The sequence below is a fragment of the Anabrus simplex genome, chromosome 7 (assembly GCF_040414725.1).
Source record: "Anabrus simplex isolate iqAnaSimp1 chromosome 7, ASM4041472v1, whole genome shotgun sequence".
NCBI lineage: Eukaryota > Metazoa > Arthropoda > Insecta > Orthoptera > Tettigoniidae > Anabrus > Anabrus simplex.
In genome coordinates this window covers 41,499,635-41,517,614 of record NC_090271.1, presented here as the reverse complement: position 1 = coordinate 41,517,614, position 17,980 = coordinate 41,499,635, and the positions used below count along the sequence as shown (strand labels likewise).

Here is a 17,980-nt window from a genome sequence, read left to right as displayed (position 1 = left end):
CACTAATGTGCATATCTGAGAACACCTCTTACACCAGAAATCTTCCTGGTCAAGATAAGAGGAGTCCTGTTACCAGAAAGCACTCTTTTATCTGTTCAACTTATCATTAAACCAAGGTGTTTTTCCAGTGGAATGGAAGAAAGAATTTGTTAGTCCAGTTTTCAAAAATGGTGATAAAACTGACATAAAACGATATAGACCAGTTACAATTTCTTCTGATATTTCCAACATTTTTGACTCATTAATAAATTCTTGACAAAATCACACCTCTCTTTAGAAACATCATCATTGATGAGCAACATGGATTTTTTTCAGGACAGTCAACCTGTAGCAATCTTCTTTTATTCTATCAGTTCCTCTTAGATGCAATAGAGAACCACTCTCAGGTGGACTTCATTTATACAGACTTCTCAAAAGCTTTTGACACTGTTGACCATGATATCTTGCTGCAGAAACTAACAGGTTACAGAATTAATGGGCCTCTCCTCTCATGGTTTGAATGATATCTTAAAAATCGCCTGCAGATTTTTAAAATAAGGAATCATTTTTCTGCACCTATTTTTGTTACCAGTGGAGTTCCTCAAGGGTCTCACCTTGCACCCTTACTTTTTACTCTCTGCATAAATGACATTAAAAGTATGTATACTTAAGAATTCTGAATTGCTTTTGTTTGCTGACGATGCAAAAAAACATTATGCAAATTAATTGTCCACTTGATTGTTTAAAACTTCAAGAAGATCTACATCATCTGAAACTTAATTATGAAAAATGTAAAATAATATCATTTTTTAAAACCAAGAAGAAAATATCATTTCAGTACAAATTTAGTAACAACAACATTCTAACTCGTGTTTCACAAGTTAATAACCTTGGTGTTTTATTCAGTTAAAACCTATCATTTAATGAACATATTGAAAATATTTGTAAGAAATCATTACGAAGATTGGGATGCATTACTTGAAATTCCAGAGAATTTTCAAACTTAGCTACCTATCAAAACAGACTTTCAATATATTAGGTCGTGTTACGTACCTTTAGTACATGTTGAAGAGATGTTCAGTACAGAACAAAAATGGCCAACCAGACACTAGTGAAATCGGGAGGTTGTGGGTTCGGAGCCCACTGGTGTCCGGTTGGCCAATTTTTTTCTTTACTTAACATCTCTTCAACACGTACTAAAGGTACGTAACACGACCTAATAGGTTGAAAGTCTGTTTCTATTGGCTACCTATCGATTACTGCATGTATCTATGCTACTCCGTATACTAGAATACAGTACACCTGTATGGAACCCTTCTCATCAGACCTCTATCCATAGATTAGATTCAGTACAACATAAATTTTTGTTTATATTCATTTAGAGCAGGATTCTCATATGAAAATGTTGATTTACAGCCCTACAACAGTCTTCAAATCTGTATAGTCTGTCACAACGCCATGAATTCCTGGATACACTCTTCATTTGTAAATTGTTTCATTCCTTGGTGAATTGTCCACAACTCCTTGAAAAAATTAATGTTCATGTACCAGACAGATGCACGAGGTTCAAGAATACACTGTCTACAAATTGGCATAGAACTAACTATGCATTCAGTGGGCCAATTGAATGAATGTCAAGATTTCTAAACAAAGTGGATGTTGATATATTTAACTGTTCATTGTCAAAATTTAGAAATCACTTACATAATCTCCAGAATTGACTATTACTTTCCTGTGCTTACTTGTAATATAACCTGTGTATATATATCTATTATATTTTTCTACTTATAATTCACTGAACTTTCTTTTTAGGTTGTTTTGTTTATTTTTATCTATTGTTGTGTAAAATGATATTACTGTTAATAAAATATTATTAAGGTGTGGATTAAGTTGGAAATAAGTTCCAGGTAAGTTTACAATTCAGATAATATATGCTATAGATTTGGACAATAGTTTTGAAAGAATTCATCAGAAGCTCATCCAGCAACCTAGTGCTGAGAAGAAGGAAATATCAACCAACTGAGTTCCAAGAAATAGAGGAGAGCAGTGTGTCCTCCAGCTGATCTCATGGAGAGATGATTGTCCTTAGATTACCAAAGTGAGGACAGTGCTGGAAACTGTGGTGCATTCAGTCCAATGCCTTTACTCTGTAGTGATAAACTGTGATATTAGACCATCTCTGCCAAGGATGTAAGGAAGTTTGTTAAGGTTGCCATGAAAAATTACATAGAACTGCAATAATTCTCATTAATGCATATTTTTACTTCATGATTTTGCTAAAATGGACAGTTCCATTTTATCTCTAAAATTAGTGTAGCGATTTCATCATAGTAATCATCTTGAGTATATAATCTACTACAGTTGTTAAATAGGACCCTTCCTGGATGAGTGTTAGAATGTTGGCTTCTGGATCCCAAAATTGCAGGTTCAGATCCAGTAGATGTAATTGTAATTTTCAAGTGTGGCAGTTGTATGAATTCAGTATGTAAAAGGAAGTTTTTGTGGTCATCTGACAAAATTAATTAAAACTCAGCAATAGCTCACCCAACAGAGGTCTGTTTTTTTAGTCATCTGGTAGAGTAAATAACATCAAATCAGAATGCCTGAAAACAGTAGCTGAGGTGGTCTTCTTCTTCTCCTTCCAACTATGGACTACTTCATTACAACTCTTTCTTTCCAGGATCTTTTAACATTTGCACAATTGTTTTTTCTTCAGTCCACTTTTTTGACTTTTTAGTTTGGGTCTTGTCTTGAAACCATGGTGTCCTCCAAGTTTCAGAATGTCGTCATCACATGTGATCCCCATTTCTTGCAAGTCCTTTTCCAACTCTTTTGTCTTTTGGTCTTGCAGAAAGTAGGAAAAGATCCAATTGGAAAATCTGTCTAAACTCATTAATGTCCTTTTATGAATGGTGCCCATTATCTTTTCCACATGTGAATATAGTTCATAATTATGCTTTATTCTGTACTCATCATTTTCTTTGACCACACCCAAGACTTGCCTCAGTATCTTCCTTTGCTTGGCTTCTATTTTTTTTTTTACCAAACCTTACTCATTCTTCACAAGGCCTTCCGCTACGTGCCCAGTGTCTGGTTGATTGACTGTATAGTAGTGTCTGAGCTTGGCTTTGAAGGACACTGATAATTTATTGGAGATGTCTTTGGTTAATTGTTCTGCCATCTTCATCTTTTTGAACCTGGATACAAATGTTCTTTTTTTTCTTTTTCAGATATGTTAAACTCTGTCCACTCACCTAGGTATTTCATTTTTTTTGTCTGTTTTATTCTCCTATGCTTCACTGCTATCTTTGTGGTCACTGGCTTGATGTTTGTTATGAACTCTGTTTTCTCAAAGGAAATCTGCAGACTGGCCTTTGCCACTTGGGTTTTGAGTTGGTTGATTCGTTTTGCAGCTGTGCCAATGGAATTGGAAAAAATCACAAGATCATCTACAAATGCTAGACAGTTGATTGTCATGTTCTTTAACCCAGTGTAACCCTGTTTACAATACCTTTCTTATTCAGTTCTTGCTCATCTCATGGATAAATTTCTTGAGCACACAGCTGGATAGAACAGGAGAGTGCCCATCTACCTGTCTAACCCCAGTCCTGAATTCAAAGGTCTCTGATGTTTTTCCTTTAAATTTCACTTTGAATGTGGTTTCCATCAGGATCTTTTGAATGATTGCTCTTTTTTATTGTCCAAACCCAATTCTTTCAGGATTTTTATTAAGGTGGTTAAATCAATTGAATCGTAGACCTTCTTAAAATTGACAAAGGTCACCATGAATTTTGTATTCCTAAGTTTCAGATATGAAAGAATGGATTTAAGGTTCATGATCTGTTCAATACAGAGTGTCCTTTCCTAAATCCTCCTTGATAATGTCCTAGTTGTAGATCCAGTTGTTTCTCTGCCCTGATATGAAGGGCTTTTGAGAGGATCTTGTACAGAATTGAGAGTAGTGAGATTTCTCAGTAGCTATTCATAACAATTTTTGACACCTTTTTTAATGAAGAGATTTTATCAGGGATGAAGTGCAGCAATTCAGAAGTTTCTTGGTTGCCCAAATCTCATACATGATCTCAGGTTATCAATCTCCATGTCACCTGCATATTTCCAGAGTTCGGCTTTGTTGTTCTGGAGTAACTGGATGATCTGTTGGATTTCTTCTCTGGTGGGTGGAGGTGAGTCAAGTTTGGTGGGTGAACTTTCTTTGGAGGTGAATTTTGATTTTGGAGCCTTGCAGTAGAAGGATCTTAAAATTTTACCTGCCAATGTAAACAACTTCGTTATTAGGGCCTTTGAAATGCAGGCTTGATGGGGTGTATTTTCTGAGGTTGCTTTTAAATCTCGGGTACTGATTTTCTTGAAATCTTGCTCAATCCATACTAGCTGGTTTTTGTTGAGTGCATGTTTCACTTTATGGAATGGTTTTGGCTGCATGCTTCCTTGCCTCCAGGATTAATCAGGATTAATCTGCCTGTTCCATCTTTCCCAGGCAAGCTGTCTTTGGTTAATTGCTTCATCACAATTGTGGATCCACCAGACATGATTCTATTTTATTATGATTTTATTAGGGGTACTCTCTCCTTAGCCATTTCAAATGTGGTCTCTTTAGTTGTTCCCAATTCTTTGGGTCTGGGAACTTCAATTTCAAGGTAAGAAAATGTTAACAAATGCTGTGTTAATATCTTTTACTGTGTTAATATCTCTAAAATCAGAGTTTTTAAAATTTTGTTTATGTTCTGCTACTGTTGTTATCCATATAAATAAATATGGCAATGTGAGCTAAGATTTTAAAGTAATATTTTCTACCTATTTTCTACCTGTGTGCTGCTCACTCATATCCATTTTAAACATTTGCCACAATAATCACAGTTATGATACACTAGGGCATGACCATTTGGCTTTCTTTAAATAGTGTTCTTTAAGTTGAATGTTATAAGAAAAAAATTAGTGACATAGTGAATTTATATAACCATGTTTTTACCTGTACAAACTAGCTGTTGCTGAGCCTCTGTTACTTTTTCTGTTAATTGCAGTTGTTTGAAATAACTCCATTCTATGGTACCTTATATCCCTATGAGTCTCAAATTTTGTCAGTCTCCTTCAATGGATATTCATTCTTATCTGGAGAAGCAATAGCACTATGCCAGGTTGAAGGTGGCCCTTCAGAAGCAATCAAATTTAAAGGCTCAACCTCCAACATTTGTTATCACCTAAACAAAATGGATATTGATTTTGGATGGCAGGTAAGCTACTCGTGAAAGATATATTTTCAGACTATTCATAATATATTATTAATTTATTGTTTAACACTTTTATGTTGAAATTAAGCATTCAAAAACTCTTTGTTTGGAATTACATGTGTTTATAAGCAACAAAATATAGGCATCAGGGAGATCAGAAGAGGAGGGGATCTAATGAGATGGGTATGGTTGAGACTTTGGTCATGGGCAAGTATATTGTTAGGCATATGGGAAAGTGTATGGAGAAAAAGAAATGATGGTAGAGCATTATCCAGAAATTAGGTTAAGGCAGATGTTGAGGAAGGTAGAAGGGAAGGAGGAGGGTAAGGAGAAGGTGGTTATTTTCCACGTTGGTAACCACAACTTAAGGAAAGCAGAGGTAGGTACTAACATAGTTGGGGACATAAGGGATCTGGTTATGACAGCGCAGGAGAAGTTTCTACTACTACTATTTTGCTTAACATCGCACCGACACAGATATGTCTTATGGCGACGATGGGATAGGAAAGGTCTAGGAAGTGGAAGGAAGCGGCCGTGGCTTTAATTAAGGTTCAACCCTGGCATTCAGGAGAAGTTTAAGTGAGCAGTTTTTGTTATCAGTGGGATTCTGTGTAAGAGGGAGATCAAGGATTTAAATGAGCTTACGGAGTGGGTGTGTGGGAAATTAGGAGTGAGATTTGTAGATCCTAATAGGTAGGAAGGAAATACAACTAGGAAGCAGTGATGACAGTAAAGGAAGCAAGAAATCTAGTAAGGATGACATAAAATTGTTAGTGTTTAACTGTAGAAGTATTATAAAGAAAGGAATAAGATTAAGTAATTTAATCAAGTTTATCAGATATTGTAATAAGAGTTGGATCATAGCTGAGAAGTGATATAATTGACATGGAAATTTTCTCACAGACCTGAAATGTTAATGCTAGAGCCAGGATTGGAATGATAAGAGAGGTAGTATTAATGCTGGTGAAAGACAAATTTGTAAGCTGCAAAAAAGTTGAGGATGAGAAACATGAAATTTTTGGCATAAGGCTCATCTCTAAATATAATTGGCAACTTGATATTTTTGGAGTGTACAGATATGGCAAGAATGACACTGATGCATAATTATGTGATAAGTTAATAATATGGGGAATGACACAGAAAGGAACATTATTTACTGGATGATCTCAATTCTCCAAATGTTAGCAGGGAAGATAATGTGAATGACAGAAAGCATGATCAACAAATTGTTACTGTTAAACTGTAGAAGTATGGTAAAGAAAGGAATAGGATTAAGTAATTCAATCAAGTTTATCAGATATTGTAATAAGAGTTGGATCATAGTTCAGAAGTGATATACCGGTAATTGACATGGAAATAAGTTAATCTGGGAAGGACAGCTGAATCAGAAAGTGATGGAACCAACTAGAGTGAAAAATATTTAAGACATGGTGCATTTAACCAACTAGAGTGAAAAATATTTTAAACATGCTGCTGATGAAAACCAGATTATACAATTGAAGATGTATGGAAGCAGTAATGATATTTAAGAAAAGTAAAAAATAAAAAGTTTGCAGAATCACAAGATGGCCAAACGTAAATTTGAAATTCAAAGACATAAGAACAATATAAAGGAGAACTTCACTCTTGAAGATTGTATGATGCTGCAGGGCACCATGCAATAATCTTGCCGAGAAGAATGTACTGGGTGGGTGTAAAGTTGTTGCATCAAAAGTGGCATCGTCTTGTCAAATAAATGTTGACTTCTTCATATGTTCCATCATATCATTTGCTTATATGTAAAATATTAAAAAGTTCAAAGACATATCTTATAAAAATAGAATAGTGGATCAATATTACATGATTGCATTTAAGGCAGTCGTGCAGGTGGCAGATTCCCTATCTGTTGTTTTTGTAGCCTTTTCTTAATGATTGCAAAGATATTGGAAATTTATTAAACATCTCCCTTGGTAAGTTATTTCAGTCCCTAACTCCTCTTCGTATAAACTAATATTTGCCCCAATTTGTCCTCTTGAATTCCAACTTCATCTTCATATTGTGATCTTTCCTATTTTTAAAGACACCACTCAAACTTGTTCGTTTACTAATGTCATTCCATGCCATCTCTCCACTAACGGCTCGGAACATACCACTTATGAGAGGCTATTCTCATTTTAGATCCTGTATTGAAAATAATTTGAAAGGAGAATAATAATACATTGTTTACCACCTATACTTAACTAGCATACAAAACTAGGATTTCATCCTTATTTTATTGCCTAATTATTAAAAACATGGTACATGTTTCACTCATTTTTAGAACATCTTTAGCCATATTCTCATCACAAAGTTAATTAGGAACATTGAACTTGAATTTGTATACGGTACATGATTTGTCATTAGTAAACTTAAGTAATACAGTTTTTGAGAAATTGAAAACTATTTTTCACAATCTATTAAAACTATTAATTTTCTTAAAAGTTTGTTGTTTGAACTTAAAATGTTTTATTAGAATTTTGAAGGAACATTGTCACATCATATAAACTTGAGAAATGAACTGTATTACACTCTTAAAACAAATTATGAGATCAGGCGCAATTATTATTGTGTTCGTCGTCATAATATCTAAAACTCTAATGTGCCATGATTTATTATAGATGATGATATTGTACTCTTTGAAATGAATATTTGTTGTAACTTGTTAAATTCAACATTGTTTGTCCAACCCTTGTCCCGTTTCCCTACGGGGTCGGGTATGAGGTGAGATGAATTTGTCGTGGCGGTTTTTTATGACCGGATGCCCTTCCTGACGTCAACCTCATCAGAGGAGTTAATGAGAGATGAAATGAATGACGTGATATATGATAGTAGGGAGAGGGTGAAACCCGGTGCCGGCACATAGCCTACTCCTGTCGAATAGCACCAAGGGGTCTGCTCAAGGCTTAACGTCCCCATCCGACGGACGAATCACCATCAACAGCGTCATATGCCCTCACTCCATATGAGCACTGCGGAGAGGTTTGGAATTTAATCCAGGCTTTTGGCACGCAATCTAGTGATTAGAAATTGTATACCACCACCTCCCCTACCCTGCCGGCCAACATTCTGATGGTGAAAATTTTTTCGACCAACGGGACTCGAACCGGCTAACCTCGGTGTTAGACCGTTTTAGACTTCAGCGCCTTAACGATCATGGCCACCAGGCGGGCTTTGTTAAATTCAACATTATTTGTATCTTATTCAAGATTTGAATATCTTGTGTGAGTGAGCAGGGCCTAGGTCTGATGGGGACTCTCAAGCTTTATGTTCATAGTTGAATTGTGGTATTCTCCCAACTATGTATTGAGCTTGTTGACATATCTGTAACAGGGGAAAATTTCATAAGGATATACTATACATGATGTGAATGTCAAGACCTAACATTAAAGGATCAACACTTACCCCTTCGACACCTGCCTACGTTTCTGTTAGAGTTCCGGCTGTTGGCGACTGCCTGTTGTTCTACTAGCATTCCTTGTGTTGGTACATAATCGCGGGAGTGGGGAGGGGCGGGGAGTGGGGAGGGGAAGTAGCAGTGGGCGGCGTCATAACGAATGGAGTGGTTCGTGGAAGGAAATATCGAGAATTAGTATGGGAGGGGGTGTTTGATCTCTTAGATTGTCTGTTAATATTGTCAGGAATAAAAATATTTGAGTGAAACATGTACCACGTTTTTAATAATTTGGCAATAAAATAAGGATGAAATCTTAATTTTATATGCTAGTTAAGTATTGAATAGGTGGAAAACAATTATTCTCCTTTCAATTGATTTTCAATACGGATCTAAAATGAGAATAGTCTCTCACAATGTAATGGCCAACCAAGCTGAGATAAACATTAAGAACAGATTCATAAATCTCAAGGTTAAAATAAATAAAATCTCGAAGGACCTATGGTTTTTAAAGAAATGTTTAAAATACAAACTAGTACCTAAGTTTTTACAGTCTAAATAAAGATGTAATTTGTCAACACAAAACTTAGTATACTCACAAAACAAAGTTAATGAGATATGGCTGAGATATGAGATCAAAATGCACTGTCTGTCTGTGTCTGTTAGGTCATCAGCCCGGAGGCTGGTTAGATCCTCAAATAGCACCACCAAAGGCTATGCAGTTATAGGGAAATCGCAAAAACCAATGGCAGAGCCCAAATGAGGCATACTAGGCAAGATGACGAGTGAGGTAGTTTGCCATTGCTTTCCTCACTGGGCCAGCTGGTCCTACTGCAGCACGACTGATCCTATGACCAACATCTTTCATAACACTCAGACACTAGTTGTGCTCCAAATGTCATTACTCAGCACCACCCATACCCCAGGAGCTTCCATATTGTCACAGTCATGGATGAGTCTGGGACTTTGGTGGAAGATACACTTTACTCTGGCCTGTACCAACAGACGGATACAAAAATACTATGTCCATCAAGAAATGGCATCATGCATTATAGAAAGAAATTGTTTTTGAACTTACAACTGTATCGTATACATTTAGAAATATCTCAGCAATTATCCCCATTAGAATGGGGTTTAATCCAATGGTTTGCCAGTGAGAAGCTTGTTCACATATTAGGTAAGAAACAAAAGACTCTAGAAAATAAACTTATACATTTGAGAGGGAATAAATTAAGTCCTAGGGATAAAATAACAAGAGTAAAAAAGTCTACTCCAGATTTAAAAGATATACATACTACTATAAATTTATCAAGCACTATTTTTACTGAAAGTGAGTAAGCCTACTCAATAAAGAATCTAAATTCAATTGGCCTAACCCACATATAATGGAAGACACGATAACTACAATAGCAGAAGCAGAGTCTAACATAGGACAACTACCGGTAGAATTGCAAAATAATACTAGCTATGAAATCAAAAAGAAGCTTCCTATCTTACCTGAAGTATTAATCAACAATTCAAATCCTACTCTATCTAAACAGATTAAAAATGTAAGAACTAAAATTAATGAAAACCACATAATAACTAAAGCTGACAAAGGTGAAACCACAGTACTATTAAACAAATGTGATTACATCAATAAAACAGAAGCATTTTTTCAGATAATAATTACTTAGTAACTAAAAAAGATCCTATAAATAAAATTCAGTAGAATTTAAAGAACGTACAGTAGAAGTCCGATATAGCGAGTACGGCATATAACGAGAGCCCCGTTATACAGACAATATTTTGCTGCCCCTTCAAAATTCCTATACTAAACTGTGCATTATCCTTCGGTTATAGCGAGAGCCCTATCACTGACGCATCCGTTATTACGAGCGATTAAGCGCGCGCAATTTTTTCCGTTATCGATAGTAATGTACCCCAGCGATTATGTTGCATGCAATTGATTATCTTCGGTATCGTTTTCTCGCTATGTTCACAGGCGAGTTCCCTCGTCGACATTCGAAGACGATGTTGGAGTCTGTTAGTAATACCCGTCGACTGCTGTTCCGTAAAGAAAATTCTAAATGAAGAACATATTTTCGTAATAAATGCGTAAATAACGCGTTCGATACAAGTTCTTAACTCGTTATAAATAAAGGATGACTAAATGATCGCTTAATTTTAATGCTGAATACTGCAAGTAAGTAAAAATGGGATAAACCTCGAGATATGGCAGAGTGCATAATTGATTTCACAGGTTAGATTATATTTTCTCGCGACTGGTTAAATTACGGAAAGGTTATTATCATGTAAATTTATAGAGAGGAGGTTATCATTTCTCTACTGGCGCTTGAAGTATGTTTTCATCATATGTATAATACGGTTAAGTTAGGATAGGTGACGCTGTTTGAATAAAGAAACAAACTTTTGCCACAAAATGCAATCGATCATCTTTGGTACAGTATAGTTTTCTCACTATGTGCATTTGCGAGCTCCCTCGTCGACATTCGAAGACGATGATGGAGCCTATTTGTAACACCCAACGACTGCTATTCTCTAAAGAAAATTCGAAATGAAAGAGGATAACAAGTTTTCGTAATAAATGCGTAAATAACGTGGCCGATAGCAGTTGTTCAATCGTTCAATATAACGGCTGAAGTAAACGATCTCTTAATTATCATGTTATAGTATACTGAAATTAAGTAAAAATGTGATACACCTCAAGATATGGTAGAACACATCACTGATTCCAGAGGATAGTTCATATTTTTTCGCGTCTAGTTAAATTTCGGAAAGGCTATTCACATGTAAATTTTAGCGAGGATAACTCATTTCTCTACATGCGTTTCAATTATGTTTTCATGACACATAGGCCTATAGCCTACAGTTAGGTTAGGTGACGCCATGCGAAGAAGAAAACTCTGGAGTGATACCGTATTTCTTCGAATCCAAGACGACGTTTTCTTCCTCAGAATCTCATGCGAAAAAAAGGGTTGTCTTGCATTCGCGGCCTAACAGAAAAGAATACCGTACCACTGGCAACTCGCGCGGTAACCACGCTGCTTCTTTTCATCCCCGCACGCTCCCGCACACACAAAATTCTTTGATAATAACCGATCGACTCTCTATTATACATCGTAGCCGTGACAACCGATTGTACAGTGCCTGTGTGTAAAGTCACTGGATCTCGGGAAATAGTGAAGAGAATGACATTCTATTAGCCTCTAAAAAACGTTTCTCAAATCTGCAGAATGACATCAAAACGTGCGACCCATCGAATTCTTAGAAAGGCCACGGCTTCTCAGTGCCAGAGTTATAACGCGTCTACTGTGCCCGACTCTTAGTAAAATTAAGTTTTATAGACAGCAAGAATATTTTCGTGATGGATAGTCGTAAAGATACGTGGAACGGGCATTGCCGGCAAATTTTCAACGGGTTCTCATCGATATTATGATGCCAATTTTAAGTTAATGGTTATTAAACAATCGGAAATGCAGAATAATTGTGCAGCCGCAAGAAAATGTGGCATAGGCCTAACTAAAGCCAATATTTGGCGTCAGCGTGAAGACAAAGATACAAAAAATGCATTCAGTGGTCCGCAACAAGGACGCTTTAAAGAAATCGAAAAATAAATTGTGAGGTACCAGTATGTGCACGAAAAACGCAAGGGCGGAAAGGCCATACCGTGGCGCAATAAACTCGTTCGTTGACTTTTAACGTCCGCGATTAGGCCTATACATCGCTAGCCGCTGAAGTTGGCCGAACCCGGCAAGCGAGACGTGCGTGTAGCGGTAGCCGGTTATATCTGACGGTGAGTAAAAGTATCGTAACAGTTTTATAGACAGCAAGAATATTTTCCTGACGGATCGCCGTATTGTAGAGACGCATGGAATAGGTATTGCCGGCAATATTTCAACGGGTTCTCTTCGGTATTATGATGCCAATTTTAAGTTAATGGTCATTAGACCCGCGGAAATAAAGAATAATCGTGCAGCTGCAAAAAAATGCACCATAACGAAAACCAATGCTCGGCTTCTAAAATAGTATAAAAACGCGTACTGTACAACAAAGGCATTCATACGATTTTACAAATCACATTTTAAGCCTGATTTACATTTTTGAAGGAAAAAGTGGGGATCGTCTTGGATTCGGAGAAATACGGAACTGTAATTTTTTCAGAATAAAATTCAACATACACCTTCACGTAGTATCGCGTTTCGAAAAATAACAAACAAGTAAGTCGTAGTGTGGATATCATCCTCGGAAACGCAAGTTTTGAACAAACTGATTGCTGTTTCATACCGATTTTAATGTGTAGGGGGAGTTTTCCGACTTTTGTACAAAAATCGGATATAGCGATAATCCGCTATAGCGAGTAAATTTTCCGCTGTTGTGAATTCTCGCTATAACGGACTTCTACTGTACTTAAAAAATCGAGCCTCCGTGGCTCAGGTAGCGGCGCATTGGCCTCTCACCGCTGGATACCGTGGTTCAAATCCCAGTCACTCCATGTGATATTTGTGCTGGACAAAGCGGAGGCGGGACAGGTTTTTCTCCGGGTACTCTGGTTTTCCTTGTCATCTTTCATTCCAGCAACACCCTCCATTATCATTTCATAGCATTTATCAGTCATTAATATCACCCTGGGGAGTGGCGACCCCATTGTAATAATAGCCTATATCTAGTTCATTCATTACATCCCTGACCCGGCCAAAGACTGGAAAACAGGTTGTAGGTTTTCATTTTCACTTAAAAATTCCACTTTTCTCTTCAACGGACAAGAATACCAAAAAAATGATTAACATGAATCTTAAATTACCAACAGCTAAAGCTCTACCCAAAGTCTATAAAGCAAATATGCCTATTAGACCTATAATCAATAGTAGAGGTAGTCCCACTTATAAAATTTCTAAATTCTTGCACCAATTTTTAAAGAAACACTATAAATTTAACAGTGATTCTATGATCAGTAATTCGAAAGAATTTTGTGAGAAATTAAATAATTTCATAGGATGTGTTATTATGGTATAACCAACATATATCCTAGCATACCTATTAAAGAAACCATTGAAATCATCAAATCCAATCTGGCCAAACATAGCAAATTAAGTATATGCAAATTAGAAGAATTTATAAGATTATTAAAATTTGTTTTAAACAACAATTATTTTACATTTAACAGTAAAATTTACCAACAGATATGTTTGGGGATGAGAGATCCCACCTCAGGAATATTAGCCAATATTTATATGGATCACTTGGAGCATAGCGAAATAAAAACAAACATAAAAGGACTTTGTTATGGTTGAGATACGTAGACGATACCTCTGTTATTATAGACAGTAAATATAATGACAGTGATAAAATTCTTAACTTCTTAAATAGTCTCGACCAGAGAGTAAAATTTACTAAGGAGGAAGAAAATAATAATTTAATAAACTTTTAGGACATTAAAATAACACAAACAGAAGAGTAATTTGACTTTCAAATTTATAGAAAGCCATCTTACGTCCCGATAACTCTTAAAAAAGAATTTCTGCACCCTAAATCACATAAACAAGCTGCTTTTTTAATCTGGTTTACAGAGCTTTTAAGATGCATCTCACAGAAAATAACTTAAAGAAAGAACTTAAATTCATAAGACTTAGCATCTGTTAATGGTTATAAAACAGAAATTGTCGATAAAATAATTAATGGTTGGTTGTGCTGGAGGCTTGGGAGCTATCAACTAGTTCTAGGTGTGCCTGTTTGAACCTGTTCATTGCTGCTTCAAATTTATCAAGTATGCAACTTTGACTGAAGGCATCTTCCAATGTACACTAGTTTCTAAATAATTAACGCCGCTTTCACACAACTTACGGACTATATATTGCCCCCTTCTTACCGGGCAATGCTCAGCCGGAGAACGAGAGTCCCGAGGGTGGACCGTTTGTTGTCTGGCTTCACTTATTTTCGAAGACAGGGAAAGAGACAAGGACTAGCGACAATAATACAAGAATATAAAACAACAGGTTCTGACATTTATTATAACTAGCACTCATAACAAGAACAAATGTTATTAACTATCTTGATGAAAAATTAAATTTTTCTTCTCTGCCAGTTCCTCTTAACTGCACATAGTCTTTACTATTCTCGGTTGACAACGTTTCTGTAAGTATACAGAATTTAATTAGCCTACTTTTGGCTTTACGAAATAATAACAAAATAAAATATTTGTAGGAGGACCTCCTCTCAATAATGATATAATTCTTTACAAATCAAAAGAGAGTAGAAAAGTGTCAGATTCCTATTTATCTTGAACATTGAATTATTAGATTTACTTATTCCAATATTTATCTCAAATAAAACCTTCCTTCTTTAATATGCTGAATAAACGCATTATCTCAATAAAATTGGAAAAATTAATTCAACCAAATTCTTATCAAAAATATTACTCAAATGTCTCCGTTGGACTTAAATTTTGCACTACAATGCCTGTACAATAATTATTCCTCTTAATCTTCCTCTAATATTTCGCCTGAAAAACGTAAAGTCACTCTTTGATATTTGACACTTCAAAAATTTAGCATCGTAAGTTTTACAAAATTAAATAGTGAACCAAGTCCACGGAAATGCTTCTTCCTTATTCACTGTTGTGTGACACTTTGAATCGCGCTTTACTTAAATACCAAATAAAATCCACTAAAGATTTGAATTTTAAAAAATTCTGCCATCACAAACAACGACGCTGACTATCAGGTCACAACGTGACGAACACGTGGTCTGGTCAAAATCATGGTCAAAGAAAATATTACAATGCATTGAAATAACATCAGTCACACACACATCATTCACACCAAGGCACACAAGAATTATTTACACTATTTATAACGACTTCTATCCTCTGAATATTAATTTTTGATTTTAGTTCCAATATTTGAAATCTCTCGATGACGGTATCGGGCAAAGAAATATATTTTTACGTCCCACAGGAATGTGATGAAGTCTAAATAATCACTTAATTAAAGAAGATGAATTTAACAACGTTGATCATGATAATATCAGCAGTTGATGTCTGAAGAAATTTGTCGACTACAGAAATGCACATAGGACAGGTCAAATATAAGCATTCGCCTTCATGGTTCAAGAGTCACGACATTATTATTACTCAACTCCACGTCTATCGATTAACACGTGCTCCACTTGAAGAAATTACGTTCATCAACACGCATTCTCCAAAAATAAGACTCAATAAATGGATTCACAAGTCATAAACACACAGTAAATAATCCATCTTCAAGTCACAAAATATATTAATGATCCAACGAGAATCTGCCATATTCCGGGCACATATTCATCCTAATTGAGCACGCACATGAACATCATAACACACAAGATCAAGCAATATTTAAACTCATGACCCTTATTCATTTATTTAACTCGAGATGAAATTTTATTATTATTATTATTATTATTATTATTATTATTATTATTATTATTATTATTATTATTATTATTATTATTATTATATGTGCGAGATCTAAAATTCGCGGAAACTGAAGTTCGACAATGTCAGATGACACTAACATGCCTTAAATTACACATGAAGAAACTTGCACAGAAATCCGGCGTAACACAACATGTCGTTAATCTGTCCCGCACGACTTCCAAAAATTATATTTTCAAAAATTAAAATGTTAATTATCGGTGAGGACAATGATTTTTAAACACACTAGACTGTTAAATGGAACAGCTAGAATAATCGTAGAAGACACACACACGTTCTAGCTTAACGAATAGAGGTCAATAATCATCCACACATAAATGACAGAACTACCATCTCCCATATGAAGGAAGAGTGAAAATATCCAAATCTACTGCAAGACTAGAAGAAATATTGCCACTAATGAATAAGAAAGCGGTATTTCTACAAAGATGAACAGATAAACATTATTAAAGTGTACTTAAATGAATGATGGAACTGGATCTTCGCCGATGGTCTGGAGCGTGGTCAGTTATCTGCTCGGGGTCGCTATCTCCCAATGATGAAGATTGCCTACATTTTAGCAGGTGATCGTAGCACCAGTATTCCAAATAAAGTTGTGGCAGGCTTCCTCTTCACAATATGACTGCATCTTGAGACACTCGTTCCAACACGTGTCGATATCTTCTCTCTTCTCGTGGAATAGAGGCTGAAACTAACAAACAGTTTTAAAATATGCTCCACACACACACACACACACACACACACAAGCGATGAAATTAATGATGGAAAAATACGTAACTTGTGGTGAAGAAAATCTGCCGAGCTCGTTGATTCAACTATAAACGAGGGGTGGCTGGTTTTACTGTCAGATAATTGCTTTAAGAAATAACCATCTTGAAGTAGACAGTAGATACCATGTTGAAGTTCGCAGCACGTCTAAGTCCGCAGCAGAGTAACAGAGTACAGAACAGCAGTGTAGCAAAGCAGCAGAGATGCAGAACAGTAGAGAGCAAAGCAGCCGAGTACAGAACAGCAGAGAGCGTTTCTTCCGGAAACACGTGTTTTTATGCATATCCAGGGAAAGGGGTGTGGCACTATAATTGTCTGTAATTGGTCGACGTCTAGCATTCATTTCTAGAAAGTACTTCGTCTTGAGATTCCACATGTGCAGGCCGCGTGTCGATGTGACCTTGGCCAGCTCCCTCAGTATGTCACGTGGCCAGCTGATTGCTCCGTAGAGGAAAAATCAATACATTTCTTCCCTGCCGATAAGACCGGTTTTTGAGCTGTGGGGGCTGTCCCCAATATGCAGGGCTGGAGAATATCGCTCGCGCTAATGAAATAAAATCTCACACAGGCAAATACAATAAATGCTTATTGTAGGCCAAATTTGAAGGGGACAGTATGCTGTTATAAATGCAGTTATCACGGGATGAACATGGACAACACTCATAGTGTCACTTTAAAAGCCCGCCACGTGCTTTTCGGAAATCAACAAATGTGATCACATAGTTTTTGTTTGCTGTGGTATGGAAGTATGTTGTTATATTCTGTAAATGGAGAATTTGCTCAGTGCATGACCTTCCTTTTCTAAATCCAGCTTGGTATTCACCTGATTCTTGGTTCAGTTGAAGCTCTTATCGGTTCAGGATGATGGTTGAAAGGATTTTATAGGTAACCCTGAAGGAGACAGATTCCCCGATAATTATTTGGATCAGCCTTAATTTCTTTTTATGTTTTGGGTGTATGATTGCTGTTTTCCAATCTGAAGTGGTTTCTTTTGGATTTTGCCATATTGTCAGTATAATTTTATGAAGTTTCATGATAAAATTTTCTCCTGCTTTTTTCCATAGTTCTGGTTTCAACTTAAATTCTGGTTTCTGTGTTCTGGTT

At 36.1% G+C, this 17,980-nt stretch overlaps 1 protein-coding gene across 1 annotated transcript in view; it reads left to right on the top strand.

The window, feature by feature from the left end:
* LOC136876887 (hydrocephalus-inducing protein homolog) overlaps window positions 1–17,980 on the top strand; it is a 267,949-nt gene that overhangs the window by 55,131 nt on the left and 194,838 nt on the right. Inside the window, exon 6 of the mRNA XM_067150643.1 lies at window positions 5,022–5,231. Within this exon, the coding sequence (XP_067006744.1) occupies window positions 5,022–5,231 (210 nt within the window). The remainder of the gene's footprint in view (window positions 1–5,021; window positions 5,232–17,980) is intronic.